Genomic DNA, 19460 nt, shown 5'->3' on the forward strand with positions numbered 1-19460 from the left:
AACCACTTCTTGTTTAGAAGCTTGTAATCTTGTATTGTTGAAGTTAACTAAATTGAACATCTTGAATTGTGAAGTTAATTTGATACCATATACATATCAAGAGCATGTCTCTCCACTCTACTTTTAACATATCATCCAATTTCAGCTGAAGAAGAGCTATAATTAATTGAAGGGGAAAGGTTAGGAATTAGTGAACCTCAGCACATTTATTTTTTTTTCCGCTTTTCTTGTTTATTCCTTTCATTATCCTTTTTCTTTCTTTGGGTGGGTGTACAAGCTTTTCTAGTTTGTTATGTCATACACATCACAAAAAGCTCCAAAATATGCATCACATTCACAATTGTTTGGCCAAATGAAGATATACAATGAAGTATGACAATATTGAAAAATATTCTGTATACAGAATTAAGAAATCACAAATATCACATCTAAGTGCTCACTTATCAAGGTCAGATCAAGATTGGCTGTAGGAAAACAATATGGAGATGCCTCTAGATGAGGAATAATTGGGCATGTATGTTGTGCAACCTGTCTTTTCCAATTATGCCACTTGTTCAATCCCAGCTGTTAACTAAATCCCAACCCCTCTTTGGACCCTACTTCCATGCCATGTGCTTGCCTGTTCTATCTCAATCCAGTCTTCATCCTCACCACATTCCACATTGGCCCGCATGACTTGAGTCTCATCTCATTTTCCCATGGCTCTTTGGCTTTGATGATAATCATGATAATGATGTAATGAATTAGCATTGGCCTAATTGTAACTCCAAGCATAGAGAAACAGGCAAAAATCAGATGAACCACTTGCACTAAACCCCTCCAATGAACCAGAACTCACTGTTTGTGAAGACAAGGAAGATGCAAATGGTGGAGAGGATGATGTTGATACTAATGAAGGAGATGATGATACCAATGTTGGTTTGAAGATGAACAGTGCATGCCTTAAACCAGGACTAAATAGCCAATCATGAACATCCCAATACACTTCTAATCTTACTTTATTCATTTTAATTGAATCATTGCCTCTGAATTTCCACTGCAGGTGTTTGACATGAATAACCAAATTCCCATCTATCCTTATCTCCATCTCAGGATCAACCCCATTTGGAGAATTTGCATTACTGAGGTTCCCACTGTTGTTGCTTCGGCTTTTGCACTCAATTGCAATCTCATGTATTCTCCCCTTCTCATGAAACTTAACGCTAGTGAAAAACTTCTTCTTACCAAATATATGTTCTTTCCTTGATACTAAAAGGGGATCAATAAGAGCTGGTCTGCAGCCTGTCTTCCTATAGGCATCCTTCTTCAAGTCACCAATAAGTAGCACAACTTCTTCATCATAAACTACTGCAACATAATACTCAGAGCTTGGCTCTGTCTCACCATTAAACTTTGCAGCCTTGAGATCCCAAAAGATGTCAACAGGCTTACCTTCAACAAGAAAGCGTTTTGATCCTTGTTTTCTCCAGAAGTACCATGGCTTCAGCTCAACTTTGCATGTATACTGGCTCTCTCCTTCAGGCCCTTCAACTGAAACAGAAAGGCCATGGAGTAGCAAATTTTTGCACCAAGTAATGGTGATCAACCTGCATTGATCTGCAATTTTTGTCCGATAAACTGACATGAAAACACTCTGTCCTGACCTGGTTACTCCAGCTGAATCATCCATCAGCTTCTCACTGGATGAAAAGCAGGCAGGAATGAGAACTTGGTCCTGCATCATTACTGACTGGAGCTTTTCAAAGCTTGAACACAACACTTCCGTTGGAAATGGAATTAGCCCACAAGATGAGGAAAATGAGGGGTTTGGAGAAGTGTATTGACATAGAAGTAGAAGAGATCTTAGTCACTAAATGTTATTCAGTTACAGATGCTGCCAAAGTTGTTCTTGGCAGCATTAATGAAACCTCAAAATAAACAACGTGTCTACAAACTAGCATGTAGATGGCAGATGAATAAGAGTGAGTGAAGAGCTACCCTTTTATATTGAATTATCATATGTCTTCTTACCTGGCATTATTTTAATTTTACCTGGTAGTATTATTGCTTTTTGTGTATCATTGGTTATTGGAGTATAATCTATTCAATATTCTTTTCAAGAAGACAAATTTTCTGAATCCAAGGTATGCTTGATTCTGTTAACAGTTAAAATACTTACTTCCGTGCATGGTAAAGATGCAGAGAAGCAATCTTCATCAGATTATGGGCATAGGTTTCTGCGTACAATTTCAACTCCTCTTCAATGCATGACAGCACATGTGCGAAGTTGAGGGTTAATGAAGACCAGTCAAAATTTATTAAAGGTAAAAGGGTTAAAGGAAAGGATGATAGTAACATAGAGTTTGTTTTCCAATGTGACACTTCAAACTTTTTATTAACCTTGTTTGGAAAGTACTACTGGTAGACAGTTGGCTGTACCAGCATATAACATAGTCAAATTTTTACTTAAATATCCACTTTTAAATGTTTGATTTCATCTTTCAAACCGTGTAATCCTAATACAATTCCAATTGATGAATAACATATAAAGTTAGAGTGAGTTTATAATATTGAATATGTAATACCATCAGATTGCAAATTGATCACTTTGGCTAATCATCAACTCTAGGTCATGTATAGGCCTTATTAACTGCCTATCATTTAGGTTTAAGCTACATTCAAATGACAAATTAATTCTATTTCACTTTAAAGAGTTTACTTTCATACTAAAGTTACATTAGACTTAATGAGAGATTTAAGTGCAAGTTAGCCATTTATTATCATAAATAATCTAGAGAAAGTCACTGACCCAAATTGTCAACCAATTTGTTGGAACTATAAAATGCAGATGGCAGTGGTTGCATGCAACTTTTATTGTTTGGTTGCCAAATGAACACAAGACAATCATCTTAAAGTGAAGGATTGAGAAGTTTGAAGCAATGAAAATCATAACATGTGTGTGACAGAGATTATATTGCTACATCTATCCTTGACCTAGATGGTGTAACAGGTAAGTAGGAGAGGAATCCATAGGGAATGGTACTGGCTGACTAAGTCTGTAAAATAAAGTGGCAGTTGCAGATCTGGTCCATGCTTAATTATCTTCTGAATTTAGTTAGCTAAGTTCAGGACAAACTGCAAACAAAAGCTAAATGACCAGCAACTGTTAGATCTGTCCTTTCTAATGAAATCGGTAGTAGATTAACAGACAAAGATTGTGAAATCCCACGAAATTTCTACAGCTACTGATGTAGGTGGACATATTTTTCTTTGAATACTCCTTTTTAATTTAATTCAGGTTCCATTTCAGAAAGAGCAAGAAAGAAAGAAAGAAAGAAAGCTTTCACATGGTTGTTTCTTTTTTCTTGGACCATTATGACAGTTAATAGGGTTGGGGCTCTCGGGACTTGACCAAAACAATGTGGGGATGATTAATAATGGACTTATCTGTGTGGACATACCAATTTTTGAATAAACAAAATTAGCAAAAAAACAGCAGAAAATTAGTTATCTAAAAGGAATGGAACAAATATGAAAAGGTGAAGCTACATGCAGTGCCTTCTAATGGTCCCTCTTCTCCAAACACATTTACATGCCATATGTTGTTAATAGGTAGACAAGTGCTGTGTATTATTTTCCCTTTTCAAAAGCTTTTGGTCCATGTCTATTGGTTTCTTTTCTTCTTTCTCATTCTTCAAACTCCAATAAATCCTACTCCTCCTCCTCCACTCAATATAAAGTTCCCACCCTCTCCACCAAACACAAAAAATAATAATGAAAACAAAAATAAACCCCATTTAAAATATAGAAACAAGATTATCTACTTATTTGTGTTTGCTCTAGTCATTCTAAAGTATGCTCATCAGCCTAATAAGTGATGATATTGGCACTCCAATTTTTATCATTAGCAGTACATTATTTCTATAGTTCTTATAAATAAATATGAAACAAATATAGTGTCCAAGATAAGGGAAAAAAGTGGAGTTCCAATATCGTTATCTTTGCTGCTAGTGCTATCATTTCTGCTGTAAAATTATTTTACATGAACAAGATTAATTCCAACAACAAAAAAAACTTGAGCCCAGTTCCATAATGGTTTTCATTTTTCTATTTTTTTAACAAAAAGAAAAAAAAATCTTTTTTGGCTTCTTTGAATTGAGAGATTTGACAAAAAAATTTAAAATTCTCTCAAATGTCTCTAGGTTGTATATATGAATCAAGAGGTATATAAATTTATTATCCACCAATTATTTTAATGTTTAAATGTACTTAAAGGATTGGTGGATTACAAGTTCAAATATCTCCCAAGTAATTTAAACAATTTAGTGAAATTTTAGAGAATTTTAAATTTTTCATCAAATCTTTCTATTCAAACGCAACCTTTAATAACTCTTAGTTAACGATTTCAAAAACCGTCTCGTAAGCTGTTTTAGAAAAACAAAAAAAGAGAGGGCTTTCAGGTTCATTCATCCATTTTGGTCATAAAAGATGAAAAAGATGCGACTCATAAAGGAATTGAATCCGTCTTGATGATGAAAATTTTCAAGTTTTCATAAGAGATTTGGATTTGTAATGTTCGAGATAAGGCAAGGGAAGACACAACAAACAGAAAATTGCAAAGGGATATGGTCCCTTGGCTGTACAGATAGTTCCCTGCAGCTTTGGTTAGTCCTAGAAGCACTCAACAGAATAAAGTTGAAGTCAAGAAAATGATGACCTAGGATTCCTTATATTATTGCTGTCTACAAATTTTCAATTGACCTTGAATCTGAACTAGTAATCAGGAAATCAAATATTAGATTCTATGTCATGTAGATGCATGAAAATTTGTACCACGAGGGAATTAGTCAACGCAAATTTGATGATTGAAATGACTTTTAGAGTTGAAACCAGAGGCGTCAAATGATTGAGGGGGCATCAGTTAAGAAATCAATTGTACTTACTTTGGGCATGCTTTCGGTAGATTATAAACTAATTGTAAATTCTAATTTTGAATAATTAATTTTTGTGATACTCTCGATTCTTTTTGTATTATGATTATAGATTTTATAATGATCAAAAAATTAAAATTTATAATCATCCAAAAAATGACTTTTACTGATTTTGATTATTCTCCATAACCAATTTTTATAATCAGATTTTGTAAAATCTAAAGCAATGAGAACAAGGCCTTTCTCAACTAGTTTTGGAAGACACGTGCAATACATTTGGGCATGTTACTCTGTAAAATGATTATAGGTGGATTATGGAAATGACCAAGGAACTATAGAGAGTTATTTTGAAAATGATCAAGAAATTTATTTTCACAAGACACAAAACACTTGATTTTGTAGATATTCATATTACATAGTTTGCATTGCCTTCTTAACTTTAGTAAAAGTATACTTATAATATGTTAATGCTTAATTTATTTGAACTAGTCATCAAAGCATACTTTAACATGCGTACAGTTAATTAAAAAAATAATTATCAAAATCATTCTGCCACAAAAGTCTTTCTACTGGGTCAGATTCCTTTATATTCTAGAAGTTGAGAAGAATTCGTGTTTGTTATGTGAGAAGTTGTAAGTAATATCAAGGGATAACTACATGTTAAGTGTGGAGGAGTTTTTTTTTTTTTTTTTCTGGGTGAAAGTTATATTAGTGACTAATATTAACACAGATAACAGCGTGCATTATGAGGGGTTTTTTGAAATAGATTAGGAAAAATTTACCTATATAATTGAGAGTAAATTAGGAACTTTAAAAAGTGACACTATTGCCAAGAAGTAATACTATATTATTATATAGATAATTCATGTTTGGTTCAGGACTTTGGGTTTTATATTTAATTCATTGCAGTTTAAGTTGCATCCCATATTTAGAGAACTAGTAAGGCCTGTATGCACAGCTAATGTCCACCCTAAAGTGTTCAAGGGTAACAAAATTTGAAGGATTGTCTATGAGTTGAGTGTCATGTGTAAATATATTATAAAAAGCATCTTAATGCATTGCTTTGGTTAATAAAGGGAAAAATTCGTTGTAATAAAAAGCAAGTATTAACGCATAAATAAAATAAAATAAAATAGATAGGAAAAGTGTATATTGTGATTGGTGGCAATTCTAATTAGTTTATACAGGTTTAACTGGTGCTAAATATTTTAAGATTATTTAAAAAGTCGTTAAATATTAATTTATTAATGAATAAAAGCAAAAGAGAAGAATGTACAATGCATTTGGCAGCAATAATAATCTTTATCTTTGTAATAAGTCGCATTCAATTTTAAATATTTTTTCTGTTTTTGAAATTACATCCATTTTATTTATATGCAATAATATAAAGTTGAAATAATTTAATAGACTTTTCAAACTCTAGATTTTGGAGAGATATAATTCAATTGGAGTACCATATCCCAAGTTATATTTAACAAATTAACTTAAGTTTTAATCGAATTTCAATGTTCATCCCCAGAGTTTCCAATCACAAGTTACACAGTGTATATAGTTCAATACTAAATAGCTAGTAATAGTTTACTTATGAAACTTGTGAATATCAACGAAACTTAACCAGTATTTTATCAAACATTAGGCGTTCTGGTTATAAGTGAAGTAACTAACTTGGAGTAAAGTGACAAGCAAAGCAAAAATTTTGAGTACCGAAAGTATTGCTGTAAAAGGAAAACGCAAAAAATGCAAAAGAAAGTATATGTTACTACAGCAAGATGTAAATGCATAGATTTGCCAAAGCAAAAAAATAAGAAAAATAGTATTACCAAATGTGAGAAAACAAGAAAGTGAAGAAAGCTTTCTCTCTGCTATATGAGAACGAGAAGGAAATAAAACAAGAAAAATATGAAGCACAATAAAAGTTGGAAGTGTATGTAAGGGTCTATACTATACTATTCAAGGTTAGTTTGTTGATAATAATTTCATCTAAAAAGCTAGTTTATGAAAGTTAAATTAAACTAGTACTCTGTCTTTCAATCTAATGGTTATAAATAGATGAAGTATAATTGATAATTCATCAAAAATTTGACTTTCTTGTAAAGGATAACCTAACATTGAAGAAAATGTAAGTATCTAATTTGATTAGATAATTGAGAAAAAGTTTGAGAAAAAGTTGAGTAGTTGAATAATGATTATATTATATGACTTATGACTTATGACTTATTACAAGCAAAGCAAAAGAAAAATAGGAGAACCAAGCAATCTATAAGTTGACTTTTTTTTTTTTTTTTTTTTGTCAATTGTCATCCTTACTTCTACTCCTACTCTAACTAGGGGAAGACTCAACTGAACCTACGGGGACCGATGGGAACAGAACCCTTGCCTCCCACCCCACCAAAGCCTGAAGGGCTTGGTGGTGGCCACCAGCCCAAGAGCTTGTTGAATAATCTAATAAGTTGACTTGTTGAATAATCTAATAATGTAATAAGTTTGGAAAACCATTTTTCTCTCCAAATTAGAACTTATAATAAATACTCCCTCCGTCTCAGAAAGTGTGTCACATTTCGGGACTAGCAATTATTATCAACAGTGCAAGACTTTTAAATGATTTGCGTTTAAGTTCCGGTAATACCCGGCTTGACTTTCAATGTATTCATACATGGTTGAATGATAAAAAAGCCGGAAGGTGTGATAAGACATGTGGGACCCAAAAGAATGAAATGTCCGCACACTACTTTAGAGGAAAGTGTCATGCACGATTGTTTAAGGATGGCAATGGGGGGCGGGGTTGGGGTTGCCTACAAATTCCCCCCCCCCCGGCTTCCTCCGTGGGGTTAATAAAAATCTGTTATATAATTTTATTATAGTTAAATTTTAGCAAATAATTAAGTACTAAAATATCAACACATCACCAAATTATTATTCATTGTAATTTCACAATTGAAACTTATAAAAACAATCAACAAAAGTTATTTGAATACAATCCAACATGATAAAATAAATACAACTAAAGCAGTCAAGTTTACACTTTTTGCACAAATACAATCACTAATTCATTATTGTGCTTGTACTTTTTTTGAGAAAAAAATGTTATTGTATTAAGTGTAATTAGGGATTTAGTATAAATGTATTAGTAAATTTAGTATAACCAATTAATAATTCGTATTAGTACATATATATAATTATTAGTATAATTGATAATATCAATTATATTACATATACTTATATACATTATGTAATACATATAACTAATAATATCATTATCATAAATTTGTAACTAATTAAATTATATATTATATATATATATATATTTTATTTTTTTATTTTTTTAAAGCGAGTGGCGGGGCGGGGCCCCCGCCCCATTTCTAAGTGGGGGGAAAAAATTCCCCCCACCCCCGCCCAATTAGCCCCCCGCGGGGCGGGTGCCCGTAGCCACCTACCCCCATTTAATTGCCATCCTTACGATTGGTATTTGCATTCCACATGGAAGTCACGAACTATTAAGTGCAGTGTTGGTACTTGGTAAGTGCATAATTGGGCCCACTAAAAGATAAGAAAGGGCTGCCACATTGAAGGGTATGGAATAGAAATGTGTGAAAGATTTCATTGCCAATTTTAGTAAGTGACAATCATTTTGGAACAAATAAAAAAGGAAGCACAACACTATCAATAGGACGGAAGGAGTAATAGTTTTATTGAATAATTTAATAATCTAAAAGCATAGAAAATAAGAAAAAAAATGCAAATCTAATTGTTACCATGAAAACACCAACAAAGAGCATTTTAGTGAAATATAATAGAAATACACATATTTTTGTCATTTAGATGTTAATGCATTCCTTTGATTAAGAAAGGAAAAAATTAATTGTAATAAATAACACATATTAAGCTATAAATGAATTAAAATAGAATTGATAACAAAAATATATGAACATAAAGTCAAATGCTACCAAATATTTTAATATGAACAAAGTAAAATAAATTTGAAACAGAAAAATGTACACTACCTTAAGCAGCGGTGATAATCTTTTTCTTTGTAATAATATGAAATTAATTTTAAATAATATTTTTCATTACATTAACAAAATAACAAAATGTCAAAGAATATAACAATTTGAAAAAATTCATGCAATTCGACGATTTTTAACAAGTGCAATTTAATTTGTCAAATATAACTTTAAATGATAATTCATATTAAAATAAATATAAATATAAATTCAAATAATAATACAAGTGATAATAACATTAAAACTTAAGTTAATTAGTCAAATATAACTTGATATGATCATGTAAATGATATTCCAATTGAATTATATCTCTCCAAAATCTAGAGTTTGAAAAGTCTATTAAAAATATTTGAGCTTTATAACCGTAGATAGAGGATCTTATTTCCCTAGTCAACCTTATAAAACAATGCCAAATTCATAAAGAAAGCAAAAGAAAAACTCAAAATTCACCCATAATATCATGTGTCAGTAAGGGGAGTTGTTACAGTAACTTTGGGCTTTGCTTATCTTATAGTACTAGGTTGTTTTTTCCGCGCGAGGCGCGGGTGGTGCCTGGGGGTTGGCCTGTTTTGTTTTAGGTATTAGGAAAATGCTTGTGTGGAAAGATTGGCAGTAAAACATGGGAAAGTTACTTGGGTTAAATTTTCTGAAGTAAAACATGGGAAAATGTTTGTTTATTTATGTAGCTAATTGTGAGTTGCAGAAATTATTTTATGTAAAAGATGTCTGTGAAGCTGCAGCTTTTTGTTGTTGTTTTTTTTTTTTTTTTTTTGTATAGTTGGAATCTTTGTTCACATGTGTATAGTATTGTTTTATTTTGAACTGAGCATTGAGTTTTATAAGTTAGTTTGGTCAAACGTAATTTGTTAGTGGATGGTAAAAGTTTATTATAAGTTTAAGCTTAGTGTTTTGCGCAGACGGAGCGTAATCGTGTTCAGGTGCATTATATGTGCGGGATCATTATCCAGATTTGGTGGAACAAAAATGAGGAAATATATAATATAAAATATAAAACAGAAGGAAGTAAAAGGATGAGTAACAGCAGCGGCAATGCAAAGGAAGCAAAGCAGTGGGAGATGAAAGCAAATAGAACAAAGCAAATTGACGGAGATCAGTACAATACATATGCGCATGACTAATCTGTATACCATTGTGCTTAATATGGCATTGGGAACAGCAGATTCATGCAAGTGGGGGCATAAAATTTACTTTCCAATGATGACCTCAAGCTAAAATCTTATAATCCACAAGAAAGGCATCTTTAAGGAGGAAAGTGTAAATTGGAGACTGAGATTACTGTTTGTTGATTTAACCCAGCAATCTTGTCAAAGAAATTGACAAAAAAGCCCAATTTCATAACACTCACAGCACCATAAAAAAAAAGAATTTATTGAGGGTAAACAAAGGAACAATAAGTAGATCAAGGGCAAAAGCATAATATGAAGGTAAAAAATCTCCACTTCTTACACACAAAATTGTCCTGCGTAAGAGGAGGAGAAAATATATCAGCAACACCGGATGGAGGGCAAAATGACGGGTAAGGCCTTGGAAGAGCAGATGAAACTGGCCTTGAACAGTAAGGCAAAAGTACCTCTTATATATTGTAAGGATATAAGATATCTAAAAGTTGTGAAGTTAGTCAATCCCAACCAAATTTTGTACTACTCAAATCCCAAAGGTGAGAAAAAAGTACAAAAACAAATATTATATTAGTTCCCTCACTTTACTTCCTTCATTAATATTATATTAGTTTCCTCGCTTGATTTCCTTGACAAGATTCATCATAATTTATTTTGATTCTACAGGAGGCTCCAAATTTTAAAGGCTCCAAACCATACGGCCAGTGTCAATTCACATGCCTGGCAGATAAACCTTTGATTCTCCTGGAGACTCCAAATTTTACAAAGAGATGAAGGGGACCAGGGGAGACTCCAAACCATATGGCCAATGTCAATTCACATGTCTGGCAGACAAACCTATAAATGAACAATGCTGAAAAGGTGCCTCAACCAAATATAGCTATCTTTTTGTTTGGGTAAAAATTAAAAAAGCCCCCTATGGTAAACCTAATACACAGAAAAGCCTCTCATGGTTTTAAAATATACAATACAACACCCCGTATTTTGAACTAAATTGTAAAGGTGACGGAATCCATTAAACTCAACGGAAATGGACGAAATGATCAAAATGCCCTGATATAATTAAGCAAAAGACAGCTCAAAAAAATTATTTGTTTTGTTCTCTAGATAGAGAGAATTGAGGGTTAAGGGGTAGAACAGGTATATTTGTTAAAAATTGATATAAATTTTTTTTTTAGGTTGCAATAAGTCATTTCCGTTGAATTTGACGGATTCCGTCATCTTTATAATTTAGTTCAAAGTACGGGGTGTCGTGTTGTATATTTTGAAACCACGGGAGGTTTTTTTGTGTATTAGGTTTACCACAGATGACTTTTCTGTATTTTACCATTTTTGCTTTTTACATGTATAACTTAAGTGTCTAGTTAAAATTCTCGAACGAATTTCCAAGACTTATGTTAAATTTATTTTATTACTACAACAACGGCAAATGGCAAATAAACCTATAAATGAACAATACCAAGCATGATAAACGTATAGATTAACAATGCTAAAAAGGGGCCCTCAACCAAGTATAGCTATCTAGTTGTTTTGTTGGATGACTACATGTATAACCTAAAATCTAGTTAAAATTTTTGAACGAATTTCCAATAATTATGTTAAATTTATTTTAGGGTAAACAACAAAAAAACCCCTGTGATATAACTATCTTACAGAAAAGCCCCCTATAATTTCAAATCATGCGTGTTGGTACCCCATGGTTTGAAGTAATTTGAACATTGACGGAAATCGTTAAAACAAACGGTTTCAAGTGAAACGACAGAAATACCTTAATAATATAAGCAAAAAATAGCCTAAAACAAATGGCTTTTTCATTAGTTTCATTCACTAATAATATAAGCAAAAAATGTCGATTTCTACAAGTTTGAAGCAAATTTGAAGAAGAATCATGGTTGTTTTTATTAAGGTATGAGGGGCAAAATAGGTATTTCAGGTCAAAATTTGCCTTAAAAAATTATTTTTGGAAGAACCACGCTCATTTCAAGCGCGTTTAGGTCACACACGTTAAATTTAACGATTTCCATTAATTTTTCACTTTACTTCAAACTATGAGGTACCGATGTGTATGATTTAAAATCATAGGAGGTTTTTCTGTAAGATAGCTATACTACTGGAGGCTTTTTTGTTGTTTACCCTTTATTTTATTACTACGACAATGGCAAAACTGCAGATAAACCTATAAATGAACAATGCTGAAAGGAAAGGAGGCCTCAATTAAATATAGCTATCTTCCTTTTTTTTTTTTTTGGACGACTATATGTATAATTCTAGCCTCTAGGGAGTCTATTTCACACAATGCCGAATGAAAATTGTTGAAAGTACATATCAAACAAATATACTTATCTTTCTATTTTTCTTGGATGACGATATGTATAACTCTAGAGGTAGTTAAAATTCTCTACTCCTCTCATGATTTGTTTAATAAACTAGCTCTTAAATGCTGAAAGTATACGTTAAATAAACTAGCTCATGATTTGTTTAACAAACTAACTCTTAGTTGTTTACTCTTATGCACTAATAGGCCCCTTTATAACTTTTAAGAGGGTAATTAGGCTCGTGCCTACGGTATAGTTTTCTAATTATTTTTGGGGAATATTCATTCAAGTTTGACTTGCAAATTTGTATTTTATCATCCGTCTTTTGCCTTTTTTTTTTGGGCAAATGAGAAGAACAGCATAAAACTAAGTTAATAGTTTTCTAACTGCTTCTGGACATATTAATCAAACTTTTAAACAAACAAAATATGAATGTCCAAATTCAAAATTATATATCTTCTTCAGTGATTGTTTCTAACTACTATAAATTTGCCCCATAGGCCATAACAAGTCCAGCTAATGATTTCAAGAAGACTTGGCATCATTACAGATATCTATCTATTTTTCTTGGGATGATGATATGTATAACTCCAGAGCTAGTTAAAATTCTATACTCCTTTCATGATTTGTTTAATAAACTAGCTCTTAACTTTACATAAAAGCAACTTGAAAATACAACTTAACAACACTCACATTTTCTTTGCTAATTCGAATTATTTTTTTGTCATTCATTTCTTAGTCATCATTTTAATTGTCCGATCTCTCATTCTTGATGCTTTGGAAACTACTAGTAGTGTTGTGTGTCAACTACATCCACCTCTTTCTTGAAGAAGCTCTTAGTTTGTTACAAACTCTCATTCCTCCGCTCTGTATCAAACTGTCCTCTTCTTGTGTGTGTGTCTATATATATATATATTTATATATATTTATCCTTCAGCCCTCTTATACACAAACTTCCTGTCTGAATTAGTGTCTGATAATTTATACCAACAAACTTCTTATACAGATTTTCCTTCAAAGAATAAATTAATGCTATGACAAAATCATTATCTACCATATAGACTAAGGGTGAGAGCTCCCATGATGATACGTAGGAATCGTCGTCCGCCCATGTGGCGGTAGGTGATTGGCTTCTGCTGACATGAATGGTGAACTGGCCTTGGTGGTCTCCGCCTGGATGTGGGCTTCGTTTTCTGCTTGGCCAATTATATTTAAATTTATTTTAAACGGTTTTGGATTTGCAATTGTTGCTGATACAGTAGAGCAATTGGTTTGGTATTGTGGTCGTTGAACTCAGAATCAGTTGATATTACGGTTTTAGCATTGGTCTATTCCTATTTACATTGGACACTCTTTTATTGTATTTTGGAGTTACTAGTGTTTCTTTTCAGGGGTGTATTGGTAATGTGGGATTTGTCACCTCTGGGGTGATTTTTTTTTTTTTTTTTTGTCGACGGAGTGGCGGTCCGGGTCAAGTCCGCTCACTATAGTATTTTTTTTTGGGTTAGAAAACACCCTTATTTTGTTTCTTGTATTTGCGTCCAATGTTTTCCATATGTTTTGGCTAGAAGTTAAAAAAAAAAAAAAAATTCCTTGTTATTACTTTGTCTTTCATTTTGATGATGCGTTATATTAATGATATGCCAGTGAACCACAAATCGATATGGATGTTTCCGCCTTCCTGCCCATGAACTCTGATGGTGGAATAAGCAAATGAAGAGGTAATACCGTAATAGTACTTTTTGTCTTTTATATCAATACTATTTTTTTTTTCAACAAACGATATCAATACTATTTTTTCGAAACTCCAAAACTTGGGGTTTCCCAATCTTTACTTTTATTATTATGCCTCCTATTTATCGTTTCCCCTCTTTATGATTTAAGTTTTAATCGGATTCCATAGCTATTTCTAGAAGTGGTAAAATGGATAAATGGTTGATAAATGATTTTTGTTTAATGGATAGTGGATAAAATTAATCTAATTCAATTACAACCATTTAGTAAATGGATCTAAATAGATAGGGTTTAAATGGATAATGGAAAACCATAATCCATCCATTTAACCCGTTAGTAGAGTAGACTAGTACTGTATTTTTTTTTTTTTTGGTGTGCATATGGATTCTCGTTGTCTATATTCCGTAGTCCATATTTTGTTGTCCTTGCAAGTTTTTTTGGTTCCTCGATGATGATTCACAATTTTAGTTCACTCCCACGCCTCTTTACTGCTTATCCTATTCTTATTCATTAAATTAGGAATTCATCAAAATGATTATAATGATTGGTTAGAATGTAATCCAATAAATCTAAAACAAAGATAATGTGATAAGAAAGTTCTGATTCATAATGCTTAAAGATTATCTCAAGCCGCTACCCAAAAATAAAAAAAAAGAGCGATTTTTTCCATTTCCATAATGTGTAAAAAATTGGCAATAAAAATATCATTCTATATAGCAAACTATCTTACTAGAAAATTTGAGAGAAAATGAAAAAGATTAAAAAAGAAGAAAAGGGGCAGTAACTGGTTAAGGTTCAAATCTAAAGAATTAGTTTTGAGTTTAAATCTCTTTCTTCCTTCTGTTTCTTAAGTTTCACCCTTTTCCTACTGAATTTTTTTTTTTTTTAAAAAAAAGCAACTTGAGTTCAAACATTTGATAATGATGAATTTAGCACTTGGAATAGATTTAGGCCCTATTTGGGGTTGTGGTGCTTCCGGTAAAAATGCATTGTTAGGTGCTAAAAGTAAAATATTTGGTGAATATCATTCCATAAAATTAGAAGTGAACTTTTTTGTGTTAAAAGCATTTTTAGCAAAAGGTTAAATTTGGCACTTTCATAGTAGCTTTTGTGATTTAAAAAATAAAACATTGAATTTAATCATTTTATCCTATATTATGAACTAAATAAAGAGATACATACATTTAAAAATTTTTAAATTACATATTATCCAATACAATAAGTACTTATTAAACTATATCTCCAAATAATATATTAAAAGCACTTAAACACTTAATAAGTACTTTTATTAAAAATTCTATTGAAGAATTACTTTTTAATACGTTATTGCAACTCCAAACGGACCATTAGTAGAAAGCAAAGAACATGTGATTATTAAGCAACTAAAGGGAAAAATCTACAAAAAAAGAAAAAGACGAAACTATACTGAAGGAAGTACAAGACAATCACAAAAAAAGATTCTTCTCAAATTTAACCAACTCATTGAGGCCAGTTATCAATATTTTGACTATTTGTTTCTAGCTCCACTTCTTTCTTGTGAATTATACAAGCGTTCAGCAATGATGTTCTCTTGTTTTGTGGGCCCACAACGATGACGCTTTCTGGTACGAAGAAGTTGTGAGTCCTGGGTCTGTCTGTCTTCCGGTTGCATTCTATTTTGCTAAATGGATTTATACGGATCTAGCGGATAATCCATGCAAATCCATCAATTTAATTGATTTTAAATGGTTATCCATTTAAAGTCATCGTCCTTTTTTGAGTCATCCAAATCCATTTAAACTTGGTTTATATGGATGCATAAATGAATTTGAATCCGTTTTGCCACCTGTAGCTATTTCCATAATACTGGAAAGTTAGGATGTTGGAGTAAAATTCAGAATGCGTAAGCAGCGACTTTTGGATTACCAATCGAAGATACCGGTCATGATGTCTACAAAACACCACATGAAAACTATTAACTACCCAATTTTCAAATCGAAAGTATCTAGGTTCTTAACCTTCCCCATTGGAGAAATTTATCAAATAACAAAAAATCATTCCACAATGTTAAAATAGTTTGGCAGATAAAAGATTTAGAAATTTATCTGAATAATAAAAAAAATCATTGCATAACATAAAAATAATTAGGCAAATAAAAGAGTAAACTGTTTAAACCAAGTACTCCAATATCCTAATTCATTAGATTCGGTTCCACCGCCGGCTTAACATAAACTTTCGCACTATCAATTAAATTTTAGAAACATCTAATTCAACTTGCTCTAATCAATAAAGTGAAAATTCACACTTTAAAATTTCAATTGTCCTATTTCCCGTAACTAACTACTACATCAAACCATCCAACCGAAGCAAAACTTTCCAGTTTTCAACACCCAATTTGATGACATCAACAATTTGTAATAAAAAAGGAACCGTGTCTATTTCCATTTAATGACGATTCATACGTGTCATCGGAGCTTTCACCCTTAGTCTATATGGTAGAAGAAGATAATGAATGCTTGTACAACCACATAGAGTCATGATCAATTCAACATGAATGCATTGTTTATTATTAAGATAAGATGATAAATGTTTATACAACCATACAAAGTCATGATCAATTCAACATACACTTGATATATATCCTGCAAGACTAGTTGTATTTTGATAAAGAAGTATATCATGGTAGGCAAACTACCCAAATGCATATTTGTGCTGTTTTAGCCTCAAAATAAAAGTGGAATACTTTGTTCATTCCTGAAGAAGTTGCTAGGATCAACCTTGCTCTTTATCCTTGCCAACTTTTCAAAATTGTCTTTGAAGTACATTTCTCCCCATGTCTTTGCTTCTTCATACTTGTACTCCTCTTCATTGACCCCCAAATCAAGATCCCTGTAATTAATATATGCAGCTCTAGGATATTGAGAAACAAATGGCTCCATTTTCTTATGGAGCCTTCTTATCCATTCAATATGCTTGTTGCTCTCACTTTGGTTATTGTGCTTCCAATTTACCAAGTATTGTATGTTATACAATGTCCCATTCCTGTGTGGGAATGGAAGTTCAGACTCGCAAATTTGGCTCATTCTTCCACCAAAAGGATCTAATATCATCATGGGACTGTCTTCTTCAAGAAACATTTTCTTTATCAATACCCATGCCTTATCTGGTATTGGTCGTGTAACAAAATCAGATTTTGCCTTGTCATAAGCAGGCGTGCTCCTTTTGCTCAACAAATACTGCAACGAACTTTTCGGTGTTTTTGACGCGAAATAAAGCGCTGATTTGATCCATGGAACTTGATAGCATTCTTTCTTGATGCAAGGTTTCCTTTTGCAATTTTTAATTTCAGTGGGATCTTGAAAGCAATCTCTAACCTTTATCCCAAATTCCGGCAAGTATCGGCTTGATAAAGTAACAAGTTTATCAGCCGTCCCAAGATACAAACCTTGAAAGGAAATCTGAACAATCTTTTCTCCTCCTTTTACTACTGGTGCTGGATTTTGAAGGATCATTCTCACGAAAAGATCTTCAGGAAATTGATGGGCAATATTTTGCCATTTCTGGATCAATTTTATATTGTCACGATCAAGCTTTCTACGAACTGTGAAAGTTGTAACCTGCTCAGGAACACGAGATAGCTTGAGTTTCCATGCAAGTACTACCCCAAAACTTGCTCCTCCACCTCCCCGTATAGCCCAAAACAAATCTTCACCCATTTTTTTCCTGTCAAGAATTTGTCCATTGGCATCCATAACCCTTGCATCTACAACGTTGTCAGCAGCAAGACCATACTTTCTTAACAAAGTCCCTACGCCTCCACCACTTATGTGCCCACCTGATCCAACTGTAGGACATAGCCCACCAGCAAATGCATGGGTTTTACTTTTTTGAGCAATTGCATAGTAAAGTTGGCCTAGAGTCACCCCAGTTTGAATCCAGGCAGTTTCACTTTCCAGATCAATGTTAATGGATTTGAGATTGCATAGATCAATCATGATGAACGGGGATCGACAGCGGTATGAGAGGCCTTCATAGTCATGTCCCCCACTCTTGACTCTGACTTGTAAACCAAGCTTTTTGCTGCAAAGAATAATGGCTCTCATTTGGGCCTCATGATATGGTGTGACAATAAAAAGAGGGAATGCAGATGTTGAATTTGACCATCTTGAAATTTTTTGGGCATATTTCAGGAGTGATGAGTATTCTGGAGAATTAGGCTTGTGAATATATTTTTCAATGTTTTCTTTGGAACTGGTGGATATGCAATGAAGAAAATCTTCAAATGCATTACAGGTTACCAAGACAAATAATGGTATCAACAAAAAGGATTTAAGAGCATGTCTACTACCCATGGATTCTCTCCTTTTGATGGTTTTGTATAAGAAGAGGTTCTTCGAAACGAAGCACAAAAAGTATATAAAGGCCAAAGGATAGGAAACTTTGCACTCATGAAAATCTAGGGCTTTAAACTTCTATCTTTTATGGTTAAAGAATATTTTCATGATTTTCTAAATTAAATGGGTTGAATTATTGTAAAATATGCAGACTAAAGTGAGAAAAGATAGCAAAATAATGAATTCAATGCATAAAACATTAATTTGGATACTTTATTCTGTTGTAGAAATGCAAAATTTGATTCCATAATGGTAGGAATTAATGCATCTGATATGCTCTAAAACGTAGAGACAAAATTGGGAAAGCACCAAATTTTACGTTTCTACTACAGAATAAAGTATCCAAATTAATGTTTTATGCATTGAGTTCATTATTTTGCTATCTTTTCTCACTTTAGTCTGCATATTTTACAATAATTCAACCCATTTAATTTAGAAAACCATGAAAGATATTCCTTAACCATGAAAGATAGAAGTTTAAAGTTTTAGATTTTCATGAGTGCAAAGTTTCCTACCCTTTGGCCTTTACATACTTTTTGTGTTTCGTTTCAAAGAACCTCTTCTTATACAAAACCATCAATTCTATCTTTCATGGTTAAGGAATATCTTTCATGGTTTTCTAAATTAAATGGGTTGAATTATTGTAAAATATGCAGACTAAAGTGAGAAAAGATAGGAAAATAATGAATTCAATGCATAAAACATTAATTTGGATACTTTATTCTGTAGTAAAAACGCAAAATTTGGTTCCATAATGGTAGGAATTAATGCATATGATATGCTCTGAAACGTAGAGACAAAATTGGGAAAGCACCAGTTTTGTCTCTGCAACGTAGATCTATGCATTTCATATGGAACCAAATCATATCATATGCATTAATTCCTACCATTATGGAACCAAATTTTGCGTTTCTACTACAGAATAAAGTATCCAAATTAATGTTTTATGCATTGAATTCATTATTTTGCTATCTTTTCTCACTTTAGT

The 19460-nt window shown here is 32.5% G+C and overlaps 2 protein-coding genes across 2 annotated transcripts; both read right to left on the minus strand.

Annotated features, from left to right (window-relative positions):
- Nucleotides 1–311: 311 nt before the first annotated feature.
- LOC113768630 lies at nucleotides 312–1938 on the minus strand. The gene is made up of 2 exons (XM_027313067.1): nucleotides 1432–1938; nucleotides 312–1344 (listed from the first exon to the last, which is right to left on the minus strand). The coding sequence occupies exons 1-2, from the start codon at nucleotides 1721–1723 to the stop codon at nucleotides 755–757; spliced, it is 882 nt and encodes a 293-aa protein (XP_027168868.1). The 5' UTR covers nucleotides 1724–1938; the 3' UTR covers nucleotides 312–754.
- A 14831-nt stretch (nucleotides 1939–16769) lies between these two features.
- On the minus strand, nucleotides 16770–18430 carry LOC113768928 (berberine bridge enzyme-like 22). The gene is made up of 2 exons (XM_027313429.1): nucleotides 17453–18430; nucleotides 16770–17389 (listed from the first exon to the last, which is right to left on the minus strand). The coding sequence occupies exons 1-2, from the start codon at nucleotides 18428–18430 to the stop codon at nucleotides 16802–16804; spliced, it is 1566 nt and encodes a 521-aa protein (XP_027169230.1). The 3' UTR covers nucleotides 16770–16801.
- Between the last annotated feature and the right edge of the window lie 1030 nt (nucleotides 18431–19460).

This window comes from Coffea eugenioides, chromosome 4 (genome assembly GCF_003713205.1).
Source record: "Coffea eugenioides isolate CCC68of chromosome 4, Ceug_1.0, whole genome shotgun sequence".
Classification (NCBI taxonomy): Eukaryota; Viridiplantae; Streptophyta; class Magnoliopsida; order Gentianales; family Rubiaceae; genus Coffea; species Coffea eugenioides.